The sequence below is a fragment of the Papaver somniferum genome, unplaced genomic scaffold (assembly GCF_003573695.1).
Source record: "Papaver somniferum cultivar HN1 unplaced genomic scaffold, ASM357369v1 unplaced-scaffold_24, whole genome shotgun sequence".
Classification (NCBI taxonomy): Eukaryota; Viridiplantae; Streptophyta; class Magnoliopsida; order Ranunculales; family Papaveraceae; genus Papaver; species Papaver somniferum.
Window position 1 is genome coordinate 704,116 of NW_020634374.1, and position 19,542 is coordinate 723,657.

Below are 19,542 nucleotides of genomic sequence, written 5' to 3' on the forward strand. Positions count from 1 at the left end.
TACGACGATCCATTATATAGTTTCACAAATCGACAATTAAGTTTCCGCGATGAAAAAAAAAGAAAGGGAAGGGTGGAGTTCGGCTGTGGAGAGGAAGAAGAAGAAGGTGAATGAAACTGATTTTAGGTGTAGTTGATTATAGGTTTTGTATTAGAGTTATGGATAGATTAGTAGTAATTTAATGGATTTAAGGGCATATAGATAATTGAACCATCCCATAGGATACCCCTTATAAGGTCATCCAAGTTAGGACTAGTCATTTGTATGCGTCGAAAGTTTTAGGCATGCCCAAAATTGGTGTTCGATCTCAATTGTAGCACCCCACTTCCAGCATTACGCCAACCGAATATACGACAATAAAGGTGTGTTCCAACCTCGAATCCCGACACGTGGATGGTTATAATTTAAGCGTCGATTTCAAGCGGGATGTAATCCAACGATTAAGAATAGTCGCGTTAAAAGAAAGCGATGACTCCCAAAACCCTTCCTTTAATCTCTCTACCTATATATTTAGAAAACCCTTATTCTCCCCTATTCTCTATTCCTCTCTCATCTCATCAGACCCATATACCATTCAAAATCTAACTCTAAAAAACCAGAGAAGAAAAACCAGAGGCGGCGATAATGGTAAAATCTTCGTTCTTTGAATCTGTATTTTTGCATTGTTAGGGTTTAAGCGGCGGCGATTTGAGGCGGCGATACTGATTTTTTTGTTGTTTGTGTTTTGTAACAGGCGCTTCAAGGTCAGCAGACTGTGAGTTACCCTAGTTTCAAACTAGTTATTGTTGGTGATGGTGGAACTGGTAAATGATTTGTTTTATTTTTTCGATTTGTTTTGATTTTGTGTGATTTTTTTAGGGTTTATTGTAACATGAGATCTGATGGTTGTGTCTTAACAGGAAAGACTACTTTTGTGAAGAGACATCTTACTGGTGAATTCGAGAAGAAATACGAACGTGAGTATATGTTTTTTTAGATCTCTTGATTTTGATTTTGTTTTTGCATTGATTTGATCTGTGTTGAATGATTGCTGAGAATTATTTTTGTTTTGTTTTTTTGGTTGTAGCCACTATTGGTGTTGAAGTTCATCCTTTGGATTTCCACACCAACTGTGGACCTATTAGGTTTTACTGTTGGGATACTGCTGGACAGGAGAAATTCGGTGGGCTTAGAGATGGATATTAGTGAGTTTTCAATTCAACAAATCTTTCATTTTGTTTTGATTTGTGTCTTATACTCTTATCTGCTACGATGATCATGATCTTTGACAGTTATATTAGATGTAGTCAATAGTTAAATTGTTACATTTAGACTTGGCTTTTGAGATTGTAATGGACCTTCATGTTTTATCATTGAAGCAGCTGTTTTGTTATACATTGAAGCAGCTGTTCAGTTGTACATTGAAGCAGCTGTTCAGTTATGACTTGTGTCTATAGCATGATTGTTGATAGTCTTTGATGTTAAGGTTAATGTCTATATGCTGTTTCTTTGGACCAAGTTTGAGCATGCAAACATCTATTTTTGATGAAGAACCAACATTGCTTTGGTATAATTTATTTGCAACTCTTACTTAAAATATGGCTAAGTAATTTGAACTGTTTTAGAGTTGCTGTTTTGTTCCCCTAGTATGAGATTAGGCTACTGCAACAGTTGAATATCCGGTTGTAAATCATAATTCAAACTGTTATTTGTTATTCTTTTGTTGCTTTCTATATTCATCTGTTGAGATGTGATCTCAACTATAGATTTGCTAGTGTACATCCATTTTGAGTTAGAATATTATTGTATCTAGATTTTCATCAGCTATCTTTTGCCTTTTCAGTACTTAACTTGTTGAATCTTTCTGTTTCATGTAGTATCCATGGACAGTGTGCTATAATTATGTTTGATGTTACTGCCCGTTTGACCTACAAGAATGTCCCTACATGGCACAGAGATCTATGCAGGTTTGTTCTGTTGTTAAGCTGTTGTTGGTCTCGAGTATATGTTTTGAGATGTCAGATGCTAATGCAGTTGAATTTTCATTTATGTGTTTAGGGTGTGTGAAAATATCCCTATTGTTCTTTGTGGAAACAAGGTTGATGTCAAGAACAGGCAAGTGAAAGCAAAGCAAGTTACTTTCCACAGGAAGAAGAATTTGCAGTACTATGAGATTTCTGCAAAGAGTAACTACAACTTCGAGAAGCCTTTCTTGTATCTCGCCAGGAAGCTTGCTGGGTACTGTTAACAACTATAAACCTCCTTTTGCTGCTCTCTTAAGTTTTGCTTCTCTAGTTTATTGTGATGTTAATAACTCATTGTGCAATGCAGTGATGCCAATCTCCACTTTGTTGAGTCACCTGCGCTTGCTCCTCCAGAGGTTTCAATTGATATGGAGGCACAACAGAAGTAAGTTTTCTATTGTATTCATTTTGTTTGGCTCACAGCTTTCAATGAGACTCGGTGCTAAACTTGAATCTCTTCTTTCATTTCAGGCATGAACAAGAGTTGGCAGCTGCTGCAAATCAGCCCCTTCCTGATGACGATGATGATGCATTCGACTAAGTGCTTACCTCGTGTTCCCCTTCCCCCTTGATGTTGACCCAGTGATTGCAGGGATTTGTTGAGAGTTTAGGCGTTTAAGTTATTCCCAGATTATGCTGTTTTTTTCTTTTTCAGCGAAATGGGGGTTTGTTATTGTTTAATGGGTCAGAACAATATGAGAACTGCTTCTTCTTTCTTATCCTGTTCAAACTAGTATCTTTTATAATGGTATGGAATTGTTTGTTCCGTTCATCACTCCAGCTTTATTTGTTAACATCCACCTTCGAAGTTGCAGTTGCAACTCTAGCTTCATTCTTGGTAGTCTCTGGCTGAGCCTAGTGCTTTTAATGGTGTTTTAGGGCTCTGCTTAGGAGAGTTGTTATCAACTTAGAAGGTCTTGGCCAAATGATGCAGTTTTGAGACATCGTTTTTTTGTTGGCGCATTTATATGGTATGGTTTTTGTTTTAGTGGGAAAGACTATTTTTTTGCCGGTGGGAAAGCAAGTCCTGGCTATCCTGAAAAGTTTATAGACATCTAAAAGGTTTACTGATAGGAGTTTGGATTGTTCTAAGTATGCTCTATGAGCATCTCCTACCTCGAGATATCAACTCTTATCATGGCCGTTCACTGTTAACAATATTTATCCTATTTCCTCTATGTACAGACAATAGGTCATATAGATGTCATTTCATTGTCAAATAAATAATTGGGAATAATTTCTATGCAACATTTAGTGTTTGTGGATGGTTGTCAAAACTTGGAAAGATCTTCTTGCACAAGCCAAACAGAAAGAAACTGCTGCGCAAGAAACTTCACTGTCACCTGTTCTCCAAACAATGAAAATCCTTGCTCCTGTATTTTGAAGTTTCCTGCTTGTATTTCCAGAAATCATCAACCGCAGACTGTAGTTTCGAGCTGCAAAATAGTTATCTTTTTTTTCTTCTTAATATGTGTTGTTGCATTCTGTATGTTGAAATATTTTCAAGTAACTCCAAGAAGATAGATTTGCTCGATTCAAGAAGCCATTGAATTTAATTCTGTTTGCTTTGACTTGACATGCCGAATCAAATTGACAAATTTCAGTGAAAAGAGAAACAAAGATGCAAAAGCAAAACAAGCAAGGAGGGGTAGAAGTAGAAACCATTATGGCATACAGGTTTTTACACAACAACTGGTGTCCCAAGTTCACTTCGATTTTTGATGACATATAAGATTACAAAGCGAGCATTAGACCATTCAATTATTCAAACTAAGTAAAAGTGAAGTTGTTATGTTCATGAGGTCAGTAAACAAGGGACCATGTATACTAACAATATATGCAGGTAGTAATTATTCAACTGAACAGTTGAATCCCAAATACTACATGGTTTGAATCCTTTTAGTAAACTATGGGCAGAAAAACCATTTCCTTCTTTCCTTAGTTCTTGTGCTGCATTCTCCCACTCTCGGAGCCAGCATAAGGATCTATTGTAACGTTTATTACAGTTGGCTTCCGAGCAAAAAATGATTCCGCAAGTGCAGATTTCAGTTCTTCGGGAGTTCCAACAAGATAACCTTTCCCTCCAAAAGCTTCAATTAGGGTGTGATATGCTGCACCTGGAACAAATGAAGTGGGAGCTGGATCATCTTTGTAAGGGCCTCCGATTTCTTCAGGGTTCCTGCGATCACCACCATATACACCACCATTGTTGAAAACAATTACAGCAACAGATAACTGGTATCGCACTAATGTCTCGACTTCCATAGCGCTGAACCCAAATCCAGAATCTCCTTCAACAGCAACCACAAGCCGATCAGGCGAAGCAACTGCAGCAGCAATGCAATAACCTAAACCGACCCCCATCGTTCCCCAAGTCCCTGCATCTAGCCTTGTCCTAGGCTCTGTCTGAACCAAAACAGCTCGGCCAACATCCATCGTATTTGCACCCTCGGAAACCAAAATCGGAGCAGGGCTTCCCTGTGCTAGAATAGCATCCCTTATGATTCTCATCGGCGTAAGGAAATTAAAAGGCACCACATTCTTAGCCAACTGCATTTCCATCCTCGAAACATTCTCCTTAGCCTTCTTCATAATCGCTTGGATCCAAGGATGTTTTCTCCCTAAACAGAAAGGATCGTCTTTAATTTCCAAATTAATCCTATCCAAAACCCGCTTCGCATCACCAACCAAACCAACACAAGGTTTTCTAAGCTCAACCTCTTCTTTGGACACATCAATCAAAATAAACTTCACATCCTCTGACCACTTTGGGGGTTCACCAAAATGCAACAACCAGTTTAGCCTCGCACCAACAACAACAGCAACATCACATTGACCAATCGCGAGGCTCCTTGCAGCTGTTGCAGCTAGTTCATGTGTATCAGGCAACAACCCTTTCCCCATAGGAGTCGGTAAGAATGGAATCCCTGTCCTCTCAACAAGTCTTTTCAGTGAATCCTCCGTTCTAGCAAACGCCGCACCTTTACCAAACACAATCAAGGGTCTCTTCGCATTCCTAAGTAATGACACTGCTTTCTCAACCTCTAGGTTTGCTAGTGTTCCTTCTAGAATTTGATTTTGGTCAGACACAGTCAAAAGCTCATTAGCCACAGACTCGGTAACAGTCTGGTGAAGAACATCAGTAGGAACATCAAGATAACAAGCCCCAGGACGACCGCATACAGACGAATTCAAAACAGTTTTAACATCCTCAGGGATATGTTTAATATCAGTAACCTTAATTGAATACTTGACAAAGGGTTTTACAGCTTGAATCTGATCAAGTTCTTGAAAATCGCCTTTACCAATATCTTTCTGATCACAAGATCCAGAGATCATAACCATAGGCCAACAATTAATAGTAGAATTAGACAAACCAGCTAAACCATGGACACAACCAGGACCAGAAACAGTAAGAAGTATACCTGGTGAACCAGTTAGATAACCATATGCAGATGCAGCATAACCAGCAGATTGTTCATTATGAAAAGCTATGAATCTTATACCTAAAGATACTGCTCTGTTTGCTAGTGATGTTACTGGTATACCTACTACACCAAACATAACTCTGACGCCTCCACGGAACAGAGACTGAGCTATGAGAAGGTTGCCATCGATTTGGGTTTCTGGGGTTTTGTTTGGTGATTCTTCAACGAGGGTTAGGTTATCGATTTCTGCCATTAGAGAGTGTCTGAGAACAGATGTTCTTGGTGATCAAAATGGGAAAGCAACTACGGGTGATGGAAGATCTGGGTGCTTTGGAACCTACGAATGCACTGACATAAAAGTAAACACTCAACAAATCATGATAACGTTAGTTTGACTATGGGTATCTGATTTTGACCCAAGTCAAAGTTATAGTTTTCATCTTCGCTCACTCTTCTTCTTTACCTTACCTACCTGATACGACGGACTCATATTATGATACGGACTCTTTCAGCCGCCTTCCTAGATAAACATTTGGAGAACTAGCAGTTCTGCGTGGACCGTCAAAGTGAACCACATAAAAACCGCCTAAACACGTGAAGGGATGGAGGGAGTCTTAATTGGGAAAAAAACGATTAAGTCCAAAAACGTCTCCAAAAGTACTGATTAGTCCGGCCCGAGTTGGCTAGATACAGTTTAGTCCAAAATTTGTTTAAAAATGTGTAAAGACATTGCTATCATTCACATGCGTTTCATAAAGCACACGTGCGACGAATGAAGTTGTTATGTAACTGACGCATTGTGGAGGCGCCACGTTCACCTGGGAAAAAAAAACTGAAAAAAAGAAAAGAAATCATTTAACAGAGAGAAAAAGAAATCAAACCAAAATAAAAAAACACTCGTAAACCCTAACCTAACCGAGAGGGAAAACACAAAATCAAAACCCAAAATCTTCATAGTCAAACACCATTGATGAATGCAGTAGAAGTAACATCATGGTGACTGCGAAAAAACTAGTTACAAAGAGAGAGACATAAGAATTATCGGAAGTTTCAACATCAATTGAAGAAGAAACTTCAAAACCATCGGGACTCGAGACGAGATCAAAATCTTCAAAGAAGAAGAAGAAACTTCAAAACCATCAGGACTCGAGACGAGATCAAAATCTTCAAAGAGTACAACAGTTTCAACATCAATTGTAGCAGAAGAAACTTCAAAATCATCACCACCTAAGAAGACATCAAAAAACTTCAAAGAAATCACCACCTAAGAAGAGAACAACAGGTTCAACATCTGGTCGAGCAACAAAAGGTAGCAAATCATTTGTTACTTTCATACATTGCCCTTATTTTTGTGTTTTGAAGTTGTTTTTATCAGATTTGTGGTATTAGTGTAAAAATATGTACACCTTCATGTTATTTCAGCAACATATGCATGTTCTGTATGTTTTGAAGTTATTTTACTCAAGAGAACAACTCCCCAAACTCTTCTCTCTCCTCTCTCTCACTCATTCTTCTTCTCCTTCTCTGCTCAGATCTATTCCATTTTTTGACTAGATCTGAGCAGATTTCTTCCTTATTCCTTGCTTTCTAGGTTAGTTAGTAGATTAGTTTAGTTTTTACAATGTTTTCTACTTATCTACACCATTTTGGTGGTTTTATCTACTCTTTTGAGGTTTATCTTCGCTTTAATGGCGATTTTGGGTTATTGGGTTGGGTTGTAAGATCAATAGTGATGCTCTCCAACGACGAAATCTCCATCTTTGTTGTCTCCGGCGACGAACTCTTCATCGAAACTCATCAACTTATCCGGCGACGAAATCTTCATCGGTGGTCTTTTTGACGACGGAAGCTTCATCACTATTTACAAGAGATTTGAGCAAATCACTCCTACTTTGGGAGCACTTCTTTCTAAAGAAGAAAAACAAACTAAATGGTTGGAATTTAATTCCAAGAAAAACCATCCTTCTTCCGATTTAATCGGATCCTATTCATACTTGTATTTATCTTACTCCGGTAATCCTTCTCTTTCTCTTGTCGGATTTCTCGGTATTGTACTCTTATGATATGCTCTTGTTACTTTGTATTCTCTTATTTTCGATCTTAAACTCATTGTAACCTTGAAATCCCATTAATGAAAAGGTTCCTTGTTTATAAAAAAAAAAAAAAAGAAGAAGTTGTTTTACGCATACTTGTGGAACTAGTGCACATATTTGTACACTTTCATGTTATTTCAACAAAATATGGCATGTTCTATATGTTTTGAAGTTGTTTTTCCCATACTTGTGGTACTAGTGCACTTATCTGTACACTTTCATATTATTTCAGCAACGTATGACATGTTATGTATGTTTTGAAGTTGCTTTTCCCATACTTTGGTACCGGTGCACTTATCTGTACACTTTCATGTTATTTCGGAAACATATGAACCATGTTTTGTTTGTTTTGAAGTTGTTTTTCCAATATTTGTTTTGGTTGTGTACAGTATTGTACACCAGCATGCTGTTACAATGATTTATGGCATGTTGTGTTTGTTTTAAAGCTATTTTTGTTGGATTTCTGTTAGAGTGTAAAGATTCGTACACCAACATCTGTGTGTAAAAAATTAGAAAAACACAGTTTAGTGTTACAAAAATTTACCCCTATTTGTGTGTACATAGTTGTACGCCTATATGATTATTTTTGTAATTATGAGTATAATGTATTATTCTTCTTTGTTAATTTTCGTAGATACCAACAAACCTTATAGATCCGGTTTTCATGCAATCAATAATTTTGTGAATAAAAGAGGAGGATGAAAAACAAATAAAAGGAAAAGTATGGTTCACTAAGTATCAACTAGAAAGGCAAAAGGAGAGCCAATTCCGGCCTATTGTAGATATCTTTGTCCACAAAAAAGCAGATAAAAAAGATGAGAAAGATCCCGATAAAAAGAAAGATGATATATGGTTTAAGAGCCCGAACTCAATCATGAAAATTGTGAGATAATACCGCGATGATCATACAACGGATCATTATTTTATTTTTGATACTCCCAAGAAGAGTAAGAAAGTGGTCGCAAAGAGCACACCTAAAGATTTGTTTCTAATTTTTGGACAAGAGATGGTGGCAATAGAACCTGAAAAAGGAGAAGATGAAAAATCTGCATCTGAAACAACATATGGTCCACTGATAAACCGAATAAAACTGAAGGAACCAGGTAAGTTGAGGAAATTGGATATGGAGAATGAGATCTTACGTATAATGAGGGAAAAACCAAAGTTGCAAAAGGAGATTGAAAGAAATGCAGAAGACTTAGTGGTGCTGTTTAATATGTACCTATGCATCACAGTCTTAACTACCCAGGCGAACGAAAGCATGATTAGCAAGAACAAGTATGCACACTTTTTTGAGTCTTTGGATAGAATAAAAAAACTTGTTGGCCGATTCATATACATGAATATCTGATGGAGAGCATTAAGAAACATATCCATTCACCAATGAAATATAATGGGTGTGTGATTTACTTGTTGTTAAGTTTACATGTGTACAAAGTTGTACACCTGATATATCTATTTACCATTTTATATAATTTTGTTCATTATGTTTGTTGCTTTCTATTACATTTCTAACTATTCACTTATTTGTTAATGCAATATTGGTTTGCTGAACACAACAACAACATGATGCCAAGCAATGGAGAAGGTGTCCCAAGGCTTCTCAGGTGGATCATCAGTGACATAATACAATTGAGAGAGATCTGAATGACGCCATGAAAAAGGTATCTCAATAAGTTTCTTACGTTAGTGATTTCTTGCTCCATGTGTACATTAATAACACCCGGATAAGGTGTACAAGATTGGTGATAGATTTTAAAAAATATGTTTTGTGTACAACAATGTACACCTTATATTGATACTTTGGCATGTTTTCATATGCAACCAGGATGGGTAAAATCTTACAATGATGAAGAACGATTGCTTTTGAATGAGTACCGGAAGGCGAAACAAGAAAATAACACAAATGCACTGAAGGAAAAGTTGCGCATATCAGATTTGCAAAGAGAGGAACTGCATGAAGAGATTACTGGATTGCATACTAGACATGAAAGGCTCCTTACTTTCATTGAAGAGCGAAACTGAAAAGTTCATACAAGCGACGTGAATGATTTCTGTGTTGACACTTTGAAGAAAATCTTTTTATTTACAAAGGAATTACGACGTGAGGCTGAGGAAGAGGAGGAGGAGGAGGAGGAGGAGGATGAGGATGATGAAGAGGATATAGAGGATGATGAAGAGGGTGTGGAATACAAGGATGATAATGCTGAGGAGGAGGACAAGGATGCTGATGCTGGGGATGACGGCAAGTATGCTAATATGCCAAGGTATAACATCATTTTTATTAAAAATATCAGTCAATTCTTTTCATCTTCTTTAGTTATACACCAGTGTGAAACTTGCATCGTTTAGCACTCCTTCATCAAAAACTAGTGAGGAAAATGAGGAAAAGAATGAAAGTGAATCTGACAAAAGAGTTGAGCCTGAAACTTCTAACAAGCCGAGGTATGATGATCCAAGCTTACATTTTTTTTCATTTCCTGTATGTTTATATACTTGTACATCAGTGCTAAAAATCATACATAATTCATACACTTGTCTACAACTTTGTACACCCTTAAAATTTCTCAATAAAAGTTCCATTTTTCAGAGAAGAAGGAGTGGAGGATGGAACAAGCCGCGGAGTTGAGTGTGAAACTGACAAAGTAGTTGAGTCTGAAGCTGCGAATAAGCCGAGGTATGAAGAAAATGATCTCAGCTTACATTTTTTTTTCCAGTATGTGTATACAAATATGTACACCTTTATGATTTCTTCTGTATTTATGTACATACTTGTACACCAGTATACATATTTGTACACCCTTAAAAATTCTTTAAAAATTCTTTTGTCATAGACAAATAAAATCCCTGAAGATCAAGAAGACCAGGTGCACCTTGACGGCTAGAATGTGATGGATACAACTCAAACTACTGAATTTGATGAAGCTACGATAATCGCAGTTTAAGTCATATCTCAGCTGAATCCTGAAAGCATGTTGGTGGTTGAAGAAAATGTGCTTTTACTCACACAGGGACATGATCCAGATGTAAGACCTTATATGACAAACGAAAAAATGAATGATATTCTAGATAACTTGTCTGAAACTGTGTTCGTCAAGCTTGAAAAAGGTTGTTACAAAACGGCACCACCTGAAGTGAAGGAAAGGATGACAACCTTGATCTGCAACGATTTCTCGAGCTTTTCATTATTGAGCCAAGAGGATCCTAAAGAAGATTCATCGCAAAAATCATTATCCACTGAAGATGTACGAGAAAGGATCGTTGCTGAAGCGGTGCAGTTCATCCAAGAGAATCTAAGTGTGTTTTTCAGCAGTTAAGAAAGTAAAAGTGTGAAAAGACCCCAACAAAGACAAGAGCAGGGAAAATGAAGGAAGCAGAAATGTTGAGGACAAAAGCGGCTGGAAAGTTGTCTAAGACACCACCACAAAAGAGAGTTGCAAGGAAAAAGCTAAATCCTGATTTCATAGAGGGTAAAAACAGACTAGGTAGGATGAAATCCGATCAAAAAGGAAAGTGACAGGTACACAAAGTAGGCTATCCTGCACCACTAAAGAGAAAGGCAAATGAGTATCATCTTCCTGCACCGTTGCCAGATATTCGTCAATCCCTACTATACCACGACATGGAAAAGGACAAGACAAAAAAAAAAGGATACAAAAGTTCTTTGACTATGTAAACGTAGGGTAAGTTCACAAAATACTACCTTGCACTCTCCTCATGATTGAATCTTTTAAAAAGTTATGTGCACCACTATGTACACCATGTTAACATTTCCTTCATGATTCTGCAGCAATGCAACTTGGGAAGTATCGTGGCTAGAAAAACCGGGAGTGAGGGAAGATATTCTGATTATGGGATGTTCAACAAAGATCTGGATCAAAAGTCACTGCAGTTCACATCTATCAACGTAGAAGAGCAATTGTCAGAGATAGTTTTCGACATCCAGATGTTCAAAAATACTTGAGATGTGAAATAATGGGTCCTACTGTATGTGTAAGTTTCTCAAGCAAATCAAAATTTCATATATAATTAAGATTACTTGGATACTTTAATGTTGCGTAAATAGTTGTACACCTAAATGACATGGCATGTTCTATGTGTTTGTTTAAGTTGGATTTGTTAAATCTCTTTAGGTGTGTACATAGTTGTGCACCAATATGCTATATATGATTGATATATGGTTTGTTAAGTGTTGGCATGGATGGTTGGTTGTTAGATTTAATTAGGTGTGTATATAGTTGTACACCTATATCATATGTCATGGATATACGATCTGTTTTCAGGCCTAAATGTTTTATTTGTTAGTTTTCAGTAGGACTATACATTCTTGTACACCAGTGTGTGATATCTCATGCATAACTGGTCTTATTTGGGTGTACCCAATTCATTTTACTTTCCAACAAATTATTGATTACAGTATTATGTGAAGCATAATATCACCAGCATGGTACAAGAGCTTGTGGTTGATTTCATAAGGGACCTTCCTGAGAATCTAGAAGTTCAAGTAATCCCAATGAATCATTCTACAGAGAGTTTAAAGTAGGAAGGCACTGGTCGCTGTTGAAATTTGACTTTGAAGCTCTTGAATGGAAGTAATATAACTCCTTGCACTCAGATAATGAGAAGACATATTAAGCTGAAGCACAATAAATGGCAGAAACAGTGCAATTGGAACTGAACAAGAAGAGAGTGTTAGGGTTATGCACCTATAAAACATCACGAAATAAACGTCATTCCATGCCCAATACAAGGAATCATCCCGGACTGCCTCATATACATTTGTTACTTTATGTAACGAAGTCTCAAGAAAACAAAAGTTATAGAAATAGATGAGCAGAAGGCCGAAGACATTTGTCAGCAAATGAGATCAAAATGGTGGTCAGAATGCTGAAAAAATCGGAGGTTATGAAAATGTGTGAGATATAGAAAATGATGATCTATACAAGGAGTGGCGTGAGAGTAGAAGAATGCAACCATTCAAGAGGAAGAGGTCTTTTTAATCTTCATACAAGATCACTTTCTGAATTGCTTCAAAAACATTTTTAATGTTCGGACAAATTTTTAAATTTCAGTTTAACTTTCAGTTTAAAACTTATCACTACTATAAATACTTTGAATTAATCTTTTTATTAGTTTCAATATTGATGCTTGAATGTAGACTTGTGTCAGACTTGCAGGGTATATCACAGGTTAGGAAAAAATATTAAAAAAATGGGACATTATTGTGCACATGTACTGACAGAGTAGAAAATATTAAGGTATACATGATTGAGCACATGCAATGAAAATGAGTAGAAATTAAAAGGTGTATCAACATGTTATTAAAGTAGTGTTAGAAAAGCCATATGTACATAATGGTACACATGTAGATACATAAAGAGAAATAAGATACTATCATTGTAAGCAAAGGTGAAGGTGTACATAATGGTACACGTGTACTGGCAAATTTTCTAATTATCCCGGCCTGCATAATTGACAAAGACATTACCAAAAGTAATTATACAGACTTGAAAAGGCATCACCAAAAAATAAAAACCAAAAACATAGAATCTTTCTAAACAAAATAACGTGGTATCGTCCATTGTACAAGAAGGTGTACATAATGATACACATGTAATGACATGTAAGCACACTAAAGTGTACAAGAAAGTGTACATAATGGTACACTTTTCCTGACACTAACTATCGAGGCATACATAATCGAAAAGACATTACCAAAAGTAAGAACCAAAAACAAAGAATCTTTTGAACAAAACTAACATAGTAAATAATAATTAACAAAGGGGGCAAGTAGCTCTGTTGTGATGAACAAGAGTGAAGCACTTTGTGCACATCATAACCCTCTTTTGCTTCTCCCAAGCACTCCTGATACGCTGTGTTCTTCGTCTACCAAGTGGAGGAACATGAATTGGAACAATAACCCTATCACTAGGATCATAAGCCCCCGTCTTGTCAAAATTGAGGATGGGGAATATGATCTCCTAGTATGCTAAGATGAACCATTAGGTGGTGAAATATGGCTCAACAAATGAATAGATGTCCTCCCTTGTAGCTTGAATGGCAACACAAGCATGTGCACAAGGAAAACCATTAACTCACCACCTGTGATACGTACAAGTTTTCTGCAAAAGATCTACACAATGAGACCTGGGAGAATGGACTTTATACAATCTTTCCCAGACTCATTAACCGACCAAGTATGACCAATGTTGATGTTTTCCTTCAGTAAAGCCTCGTATATGGGAGTGAGCCTGGTGTTGAAAGTTTCTAGACCTTCTACCATTCTCTTAGCATTCTTCTTCATAATATTCAAACTAACATAATAAAAACACAAAACATAAATCAAAAAATGATCTAGAAAGAAGACAGATAAACATGTGTACGACAATGTACACATTAAGGAAATCCATATGTACCACAATGTACACATAGTTGTAGAATCACAAATAAAACATGTGTACAAAAATGTACACATTAAGCAAATCCATTGTTTGAGGGCGAAAACGGTTTCTGCTGATTTTGGTAATTTCGGGTGTGTGGGTGAGAAACGAGTTTAAATCCTAAACAATGTACTGCAAGGGAGTACTTTAGATTCGAGAGATCAATCTGTACAAATCCGGCCTGAACCAAGAAATGGTCGTTCCAGACTTGCTTCGGTCACAAAGTGAAGGAGAAGGGTTAGTTTTGGGGAGGGATGCGAAGAGAGTGTTGAGACCAGAATAGTTGATTCTGGAAGAGTAGTTGTTTCACGACTTCTATCAGAAAGTGGTAAGCTAACAGATGGAAAGCTAGAAAATGTTTCTGAGTGTTGTATGCTCCTGACCTGAACCTTTTGTTCGGTGGAAATAAGTAATGCCTATTTATACAAGTCGAAGTGAAACGTACTCTGGTCTCATTAAGATATGGAAAACGGGTGAGTAAATGGGAGGAGGTGGTAACCGGTAACGCCTGTAATTGATGTTCCATAAAATAAAACGTTTCACCATTACTCCCTGTATTTACTAACCTCCTCATCCTTATGACACTTTCTTATAACGGGCGTAGTGTACGCCGCATGATGTAAACCGCCAAACCAATACCCAATGCGCATCCCCCAGTTTGTGACATACGTTGATGTCTCGAGTGTTTTCATGAAAAACATGTAGCACGTTGTTTTTGTCTGGAAAGTTGAGCTTGGGAGACTTGCCGGCTCGGTGGTGACCTTCGACGATCGAGATTTTGTATCTTAAGAGGAAAGGTAGCCGTTGATTATTTCAACCCTTCGTTTGGTAGCCAGCGACATGAAAGCATGATCAATATGGCTTTAATATGTCCTAGTTTAGGAGCGGCCAAAAGTTAGGGTTTTGCCTTTGTTTAGGCGCGACCGAACTAGGGCCAAAGGTTGCCATGCGTTAAATGGTAACCTTGGATGGCTAAGATCTGCACCTTAGATGAAAGAGTGGCTGTTGATTGTTGCAGGCCTTCGTTTTGGTAGCCGCATAGGGAAGGACGGAATGGTATGTCGCGACAAGGTGGTTGGCATGCCATTGGCGCGGTTTGGCATGGCCAAAACTAGGGTTTTGGGCCAAAGGTTACCATGCGTTGTTTGGCGACCTAGGACGGCTAGGATTTGCATCTAGGATTGAAGGGCGGTCGTTGATCGTCGCACGCCTTCGTTTTGGTAGCCACATAGGGAAGGCCGGTATGGTATGGCGCGGCAAGGTGGTTGGCATGCCATTGGCACATGTGGCATGGTCGTCATGCCTTGGCGCGGTTTAGGCGTGGCCAAAACTAGGGTTTCGGCGTTGGGCCAAAGGTTACCATGCGTTGGTTGGTGACCTTGGACGGCTAAGATTTGCATCTAAGATGGAAGGGTGGCCGTTGATCGTCGCACGCCTTCGTTTTGGTAGCCGCATAGGGAAGGCCGGCATGGTATGGCGCGGCAAGGTGGTTGGCATGCCATTGGCACATGTGGCATGGCATGCCTTGGCGTGGCCAAAACTAGGATTTTGGGCCAAAGGTTACCATGCGTTGTTTGGCGACCTTGGACGACTAGGATTCACATCTAGGATTGAAGGGTGGTTGTTGATCGTCGCAGGCCTTCGTTTTGGTAGCCGCATAAGGAAGGCCGGCATGGTGGGGCCAAGGCAAATGGCGCAGACGGCTTGGCATAATGGGGCCAAGGGTTTGGCACGGACGGCTTGGCATGGTGGGGCCAAGGCAAGGTGCGGTTGGCTTGGCATGGTAGTGCCAAAGGTTTGGCATGCCATTGACACATGGTGCGGATAGCATGGTTGGGGCCAAGGCAAGGTGCAGTTGGCTTGGCATGGTGGGGCCAAGGGTTTGGCATGCCATTGGCGCATGGTGCGGCTAGCATGGTTGGCATGCCTTGGCGTGGTAGACGTGGATGGTATGGTTTTCTATTGGCACAGTGGTGCAGCTGGCATGTTTGGCATGCCTTGGCGCGGAGATGTGGCTGACATGGATTGTCATTGGCACGGTGGTGCGGCTGGCATGGTCGGCATGCCTTGGCGCGAAGATGTGGATGGCATGGCATGCCATTGGCACAGTGGTACGGCTGGCATGGTTGGCATGCCTTGGCGCGGAGACGTGGCTGGCATGGAATGCCATTGGCACAGTGGTGCGGCTGGTATGGTTATCATGCCTTGGCGCGGAGATGTGGATGACATGGCATGCCATTGGCACAGTGGTGCGGATGGCATGTTGGCATGCCTTGGCGCGAAGACGTGGCTGGCATGGCATGCCATTGGCACAGTGGTGCGGCTGGCATGGCATGCCATTGGCAAAGTGGTGCGGCTGACATGGTTGGCATGCCTTGGCGCGGTAGCATGAGAATTAGGGTTTGGCATAGATGATGTCAGTCAATGTTAAGGGTTCTGTCGTGGAACATGACCCATGTAAAAAAAAGTACCCCAGTAATTCTTACGTAGGCATGCTGATCGATTCAATAAATGTGCTAATGGTCATGGTGACGTCATGTTAAATATGCGGTTTTACGATTTTAACCCTAAGCCAAAAACCACCATCAACATTAAGTCCCCTGCTTAGCTCGGAACAAGAGCTTTATTGCGAGGTAAGCATAAGATGATGACGGGGAAGGACAAAATCGAAATGATAAGGCGTGGAAAGACGGTCAAGAAGGTCCGACTAACCTTTTTCGAGAGGTAGGGAGAGTTCATGGTCCTCGTGTTTGGCGGTCTTGCATAGATCCTATTTGCGGTGCAGACTGTGAAGTGGTGAGATGAAAATCGTCGGCTTAGTCTGGCCGTGCCTCATCTCGTCTGAGTTAGGGAATACTGAGATGCTGGCTTGGCGAGTTCTTGGTGTTGGTGCAGCTTGGAAGGGGAGCCGCAGGGATTGCGTTGGCTTGGACTTGGTACGACGCGAGTTTGGGAATGGACTTAGTCGATGGCTGTGCATGGACGTTGGTTGGGCGTGCACGTTGGCTCGACGTGGACGTTGGCTCGGTGCTGGCGTAGTGCGGACTCTTGGCACGGTGCTAACTCGACATGGCATGGTATGGCGCGGACTGTTAGGGCACCGTGAGGCAAGGCATGACGTGAATTATTGGGCATCGGTTCGGCTTGGAATGAAGCCGTTAGTGTTGGATTGGCTTGGAATGGAGTTGCATGCGTTGTACTCGCTAGGAATGGAGCCGCAAGCATAGACTTGGCGCGGGCGCTGGCTTGGTGTGGCATGTCCGTTGGCATCATGTGGTTCGCCATTGCAGGCCTGATTTCCTCTTTTCGTTCGTGGCTAAAACGGGAAATCCCTTCCTTAATCAAATTCCAAAAGTGTCACACCTATGAAGGCTTTGATCTCCTTTTTACATTGTATCTTTGTTCTCACGTCCTTGGGCCAGCATCAGAGTGGTAAAGCGAGTAAGCATATTCCAGGTACGTACTACAACACTTCTCTTTCGATCTCTTCTCTCTTTTTTTTGTATCGTGGAAAACCCTATCCATAGGTGTACCTTTCATGAACTTGTAGAAATATTGTTCTTCTGTGTTAGTGTAAACCCTAGCCGTAGGCGTACCTTCCATAAATTTGTAGAAATATCTTAGAGTGAACACGCGATAATGTTAGCCACCTCAATTATTATGCCAAGTAGGTATGCACGGGCAGGTGACTGACACCAATTCCTGTCCAGCGAAAACCTAGTTTTTATGGTTTCCTCCTTTCCTAAGTGTGGCCATGTGCATTGTCTCAACGGTGGGGAAGCGCCTTCTTAGACGAGTGCGTAATTTCTGCTACAAGGTACGGCTTTGGTAAGAGGCGAGTTTTTCGTGGCGACGTAGGGTTTGCTGGCCTCTATTTCTTCGCTAGGGCATGTTATGACTTGCGATTTAAAAACAAAGTTGGTTCACGCCTGAAATGGATTCTTCATTGCCGACAAAATAGCTTTCGTGCCCCTTGTAGTAACTTCTCTTCGTTTTGTTTTTTCAGTGTAGTCACTTCGATAGCGAAAGAAGCGTAGGAAATTTTGTTAGGATGTCACCTGAGGAAAGCCCTGCCGTACCAAAGGACGTTGGAAACTCCAAGCCAAACGTGGATGATGAATTCTTCACGATATTTTCTACCAGGAAAAATCATCCCAAGCATGTGCCGATTCTTCTGACCGGTCTAGAAGTGAAGGAGAGGCTTGGTCGGTTCCGCCAGGGGACGTAATACGGTTTTTCCTTCAGAGGAAAGAGTATTCCGCTTCTCCCGTTGACTTTAAAACCCCCGTGAGTCCATTGCGTTCCTTTGACAAGTAGATGCAACTCATGATAAGCCAAGACTGTGTAAGAGCTAGCTTGACCAAGGCACAAATCATTGATGCTGTCGCGGCTTCTACAACACTCCAAATTAGGAAAGATATCCCGGGTTTGGTTGCTTTCATCTCCAGATGGTGTCCAGATACCCATACGTCCATATGCAGGTGCGGTGAAATGACTATCTCCTTATAAAGTGTGGCTGTTCTGCTGAATCTTCCCATAACAGGAAACCTCAATATCAAGTTTTCAGAAGATGAAGAAGGATCGCGTGCCGCTCTGGTTGCAAAGTCGAAAGGGTTCGTTCCGAAAGAAAACGAGACAAGGTGTTTCTACAGCTGGTGGGTATCTCAATGGTTTCCTGATGAGTTGGAACCGGATCAAAAGAATAGTATGCTTCATGTCGCTGCATTTTTGGCTCTTTGGTTATCCAGAGATATTTTCTATGATGGCTCTGGTAAGAAGGAGATAAGGCCAGAACTTATCAAATGTGCCATAAAATTAGCGAAAGGCGTCGTTCTCCCTATTGGCGGCTTGTTTCTCGGTTCTCAGTACACACACTCGGACCATCTGGTTGAGGACATGCGCGCTTCAAATGGTTACATGAAAGTGGACTCGTATGTTCATGCCGCTTTCCTCCAGGCATGGTTATGGGAGCATTTCGAGAGATACGCTTCTAAACCGTTGGCCTCACTTCCCGAGTCTTGTGGTGGTTCGAGGATACTTCGCTGGTCGAATAATAGGCGCCAAAAAGCCGGTTCAAACTTGGTTGATTTCCTTGATAATTCGTACGCGGTCAACTTTCGTTCGTGGGCTCCGGTGCATGACTCCATAGTTCAGTTTAACACTTTTTCTCTTGCTCCGAACATGTCTTTGCTCTCTGAAGAAAAGAATATGAGTGCCGGAGAGGTTGTATTCATGCGAAGTTGTACGTCTGGTTATGTACCGTCTTTCTTTCGAGGATCGTGTCAGGCAGTCTCTCAGAATATTGATCGAGCAGCTCGGCATATGGGTTTCGACCAAGGGGTCCCTCTTGTTCGTCAACCGGTAGCTCCAGAGGACTCGTTACGAGCCGTTCTTGGTGCTAGTGTTCTCATGCCGGGTAAAAGTCTCCCCTTCCTGTTTTCGGAAAGAAATCCTTCGACTACCTTTAAGTATAACGCATTCTGGCAGAGTGAGTTCCTTGTCATCCAGAAATTTGTGAAAGCTGAAGTGGAGAATACCCGTGGTAAGCCTACTCCTGCAATTTTGGCGAAGCATCCGT

The 19,542-nt window shown here is 40.3% G+C and overlaps 2 protein-coding genes across 2 annotated transcripts; one reads left to right on the forward strand and one right to left on the reverse strand.

The window, feature by feature from the left end:
• The first annotated feature begins 493 nt into the window (after positions 1–493).
• Positions 494–2,778, forward strand: LOC113341023 (GTP-binding nuclear protein Ran1B). The gene is made up of 8 exons (XM_026586065.1): positions 494–627; positions 734–803; positions 900–956; positions 1,067–1,184; positions 1,857–1,946; positions 2,038–2,217; positions 2,311–2,388; positions 2,475–2,778. Exons 1-8 carry the CDS (start codon positions 625–627, stop codon positions 2,542–2,544), a joined length of 666 nt encoding a protein of 221 aa, XP_026441850.1. The 5' UTR covers positions 494–624; the 3' UTR covers positions 2,545–2,778.
• Positions 2,779–3,648: 870 nt separating this feature from the next.
• LOC113341018 (2-hydroxyacyl-CoA lyase-like) lies at positions 3,649–5,832 on the reverse strand. The gene has a single exon (XM_026586060.1). It carries the CDS (start codon positions 5,682–5,684, stop codon positions 3,942–3,944), a length of 1,743 nt encoding a protein of 580 aa, XP_026441845.1. The 5' UTR covers positions 5,685–5,832; the 3' UTR covers positions 3,649–3,941.
• Positions 5,833–19,542: the final 13,710 nt, after the last annotated feature.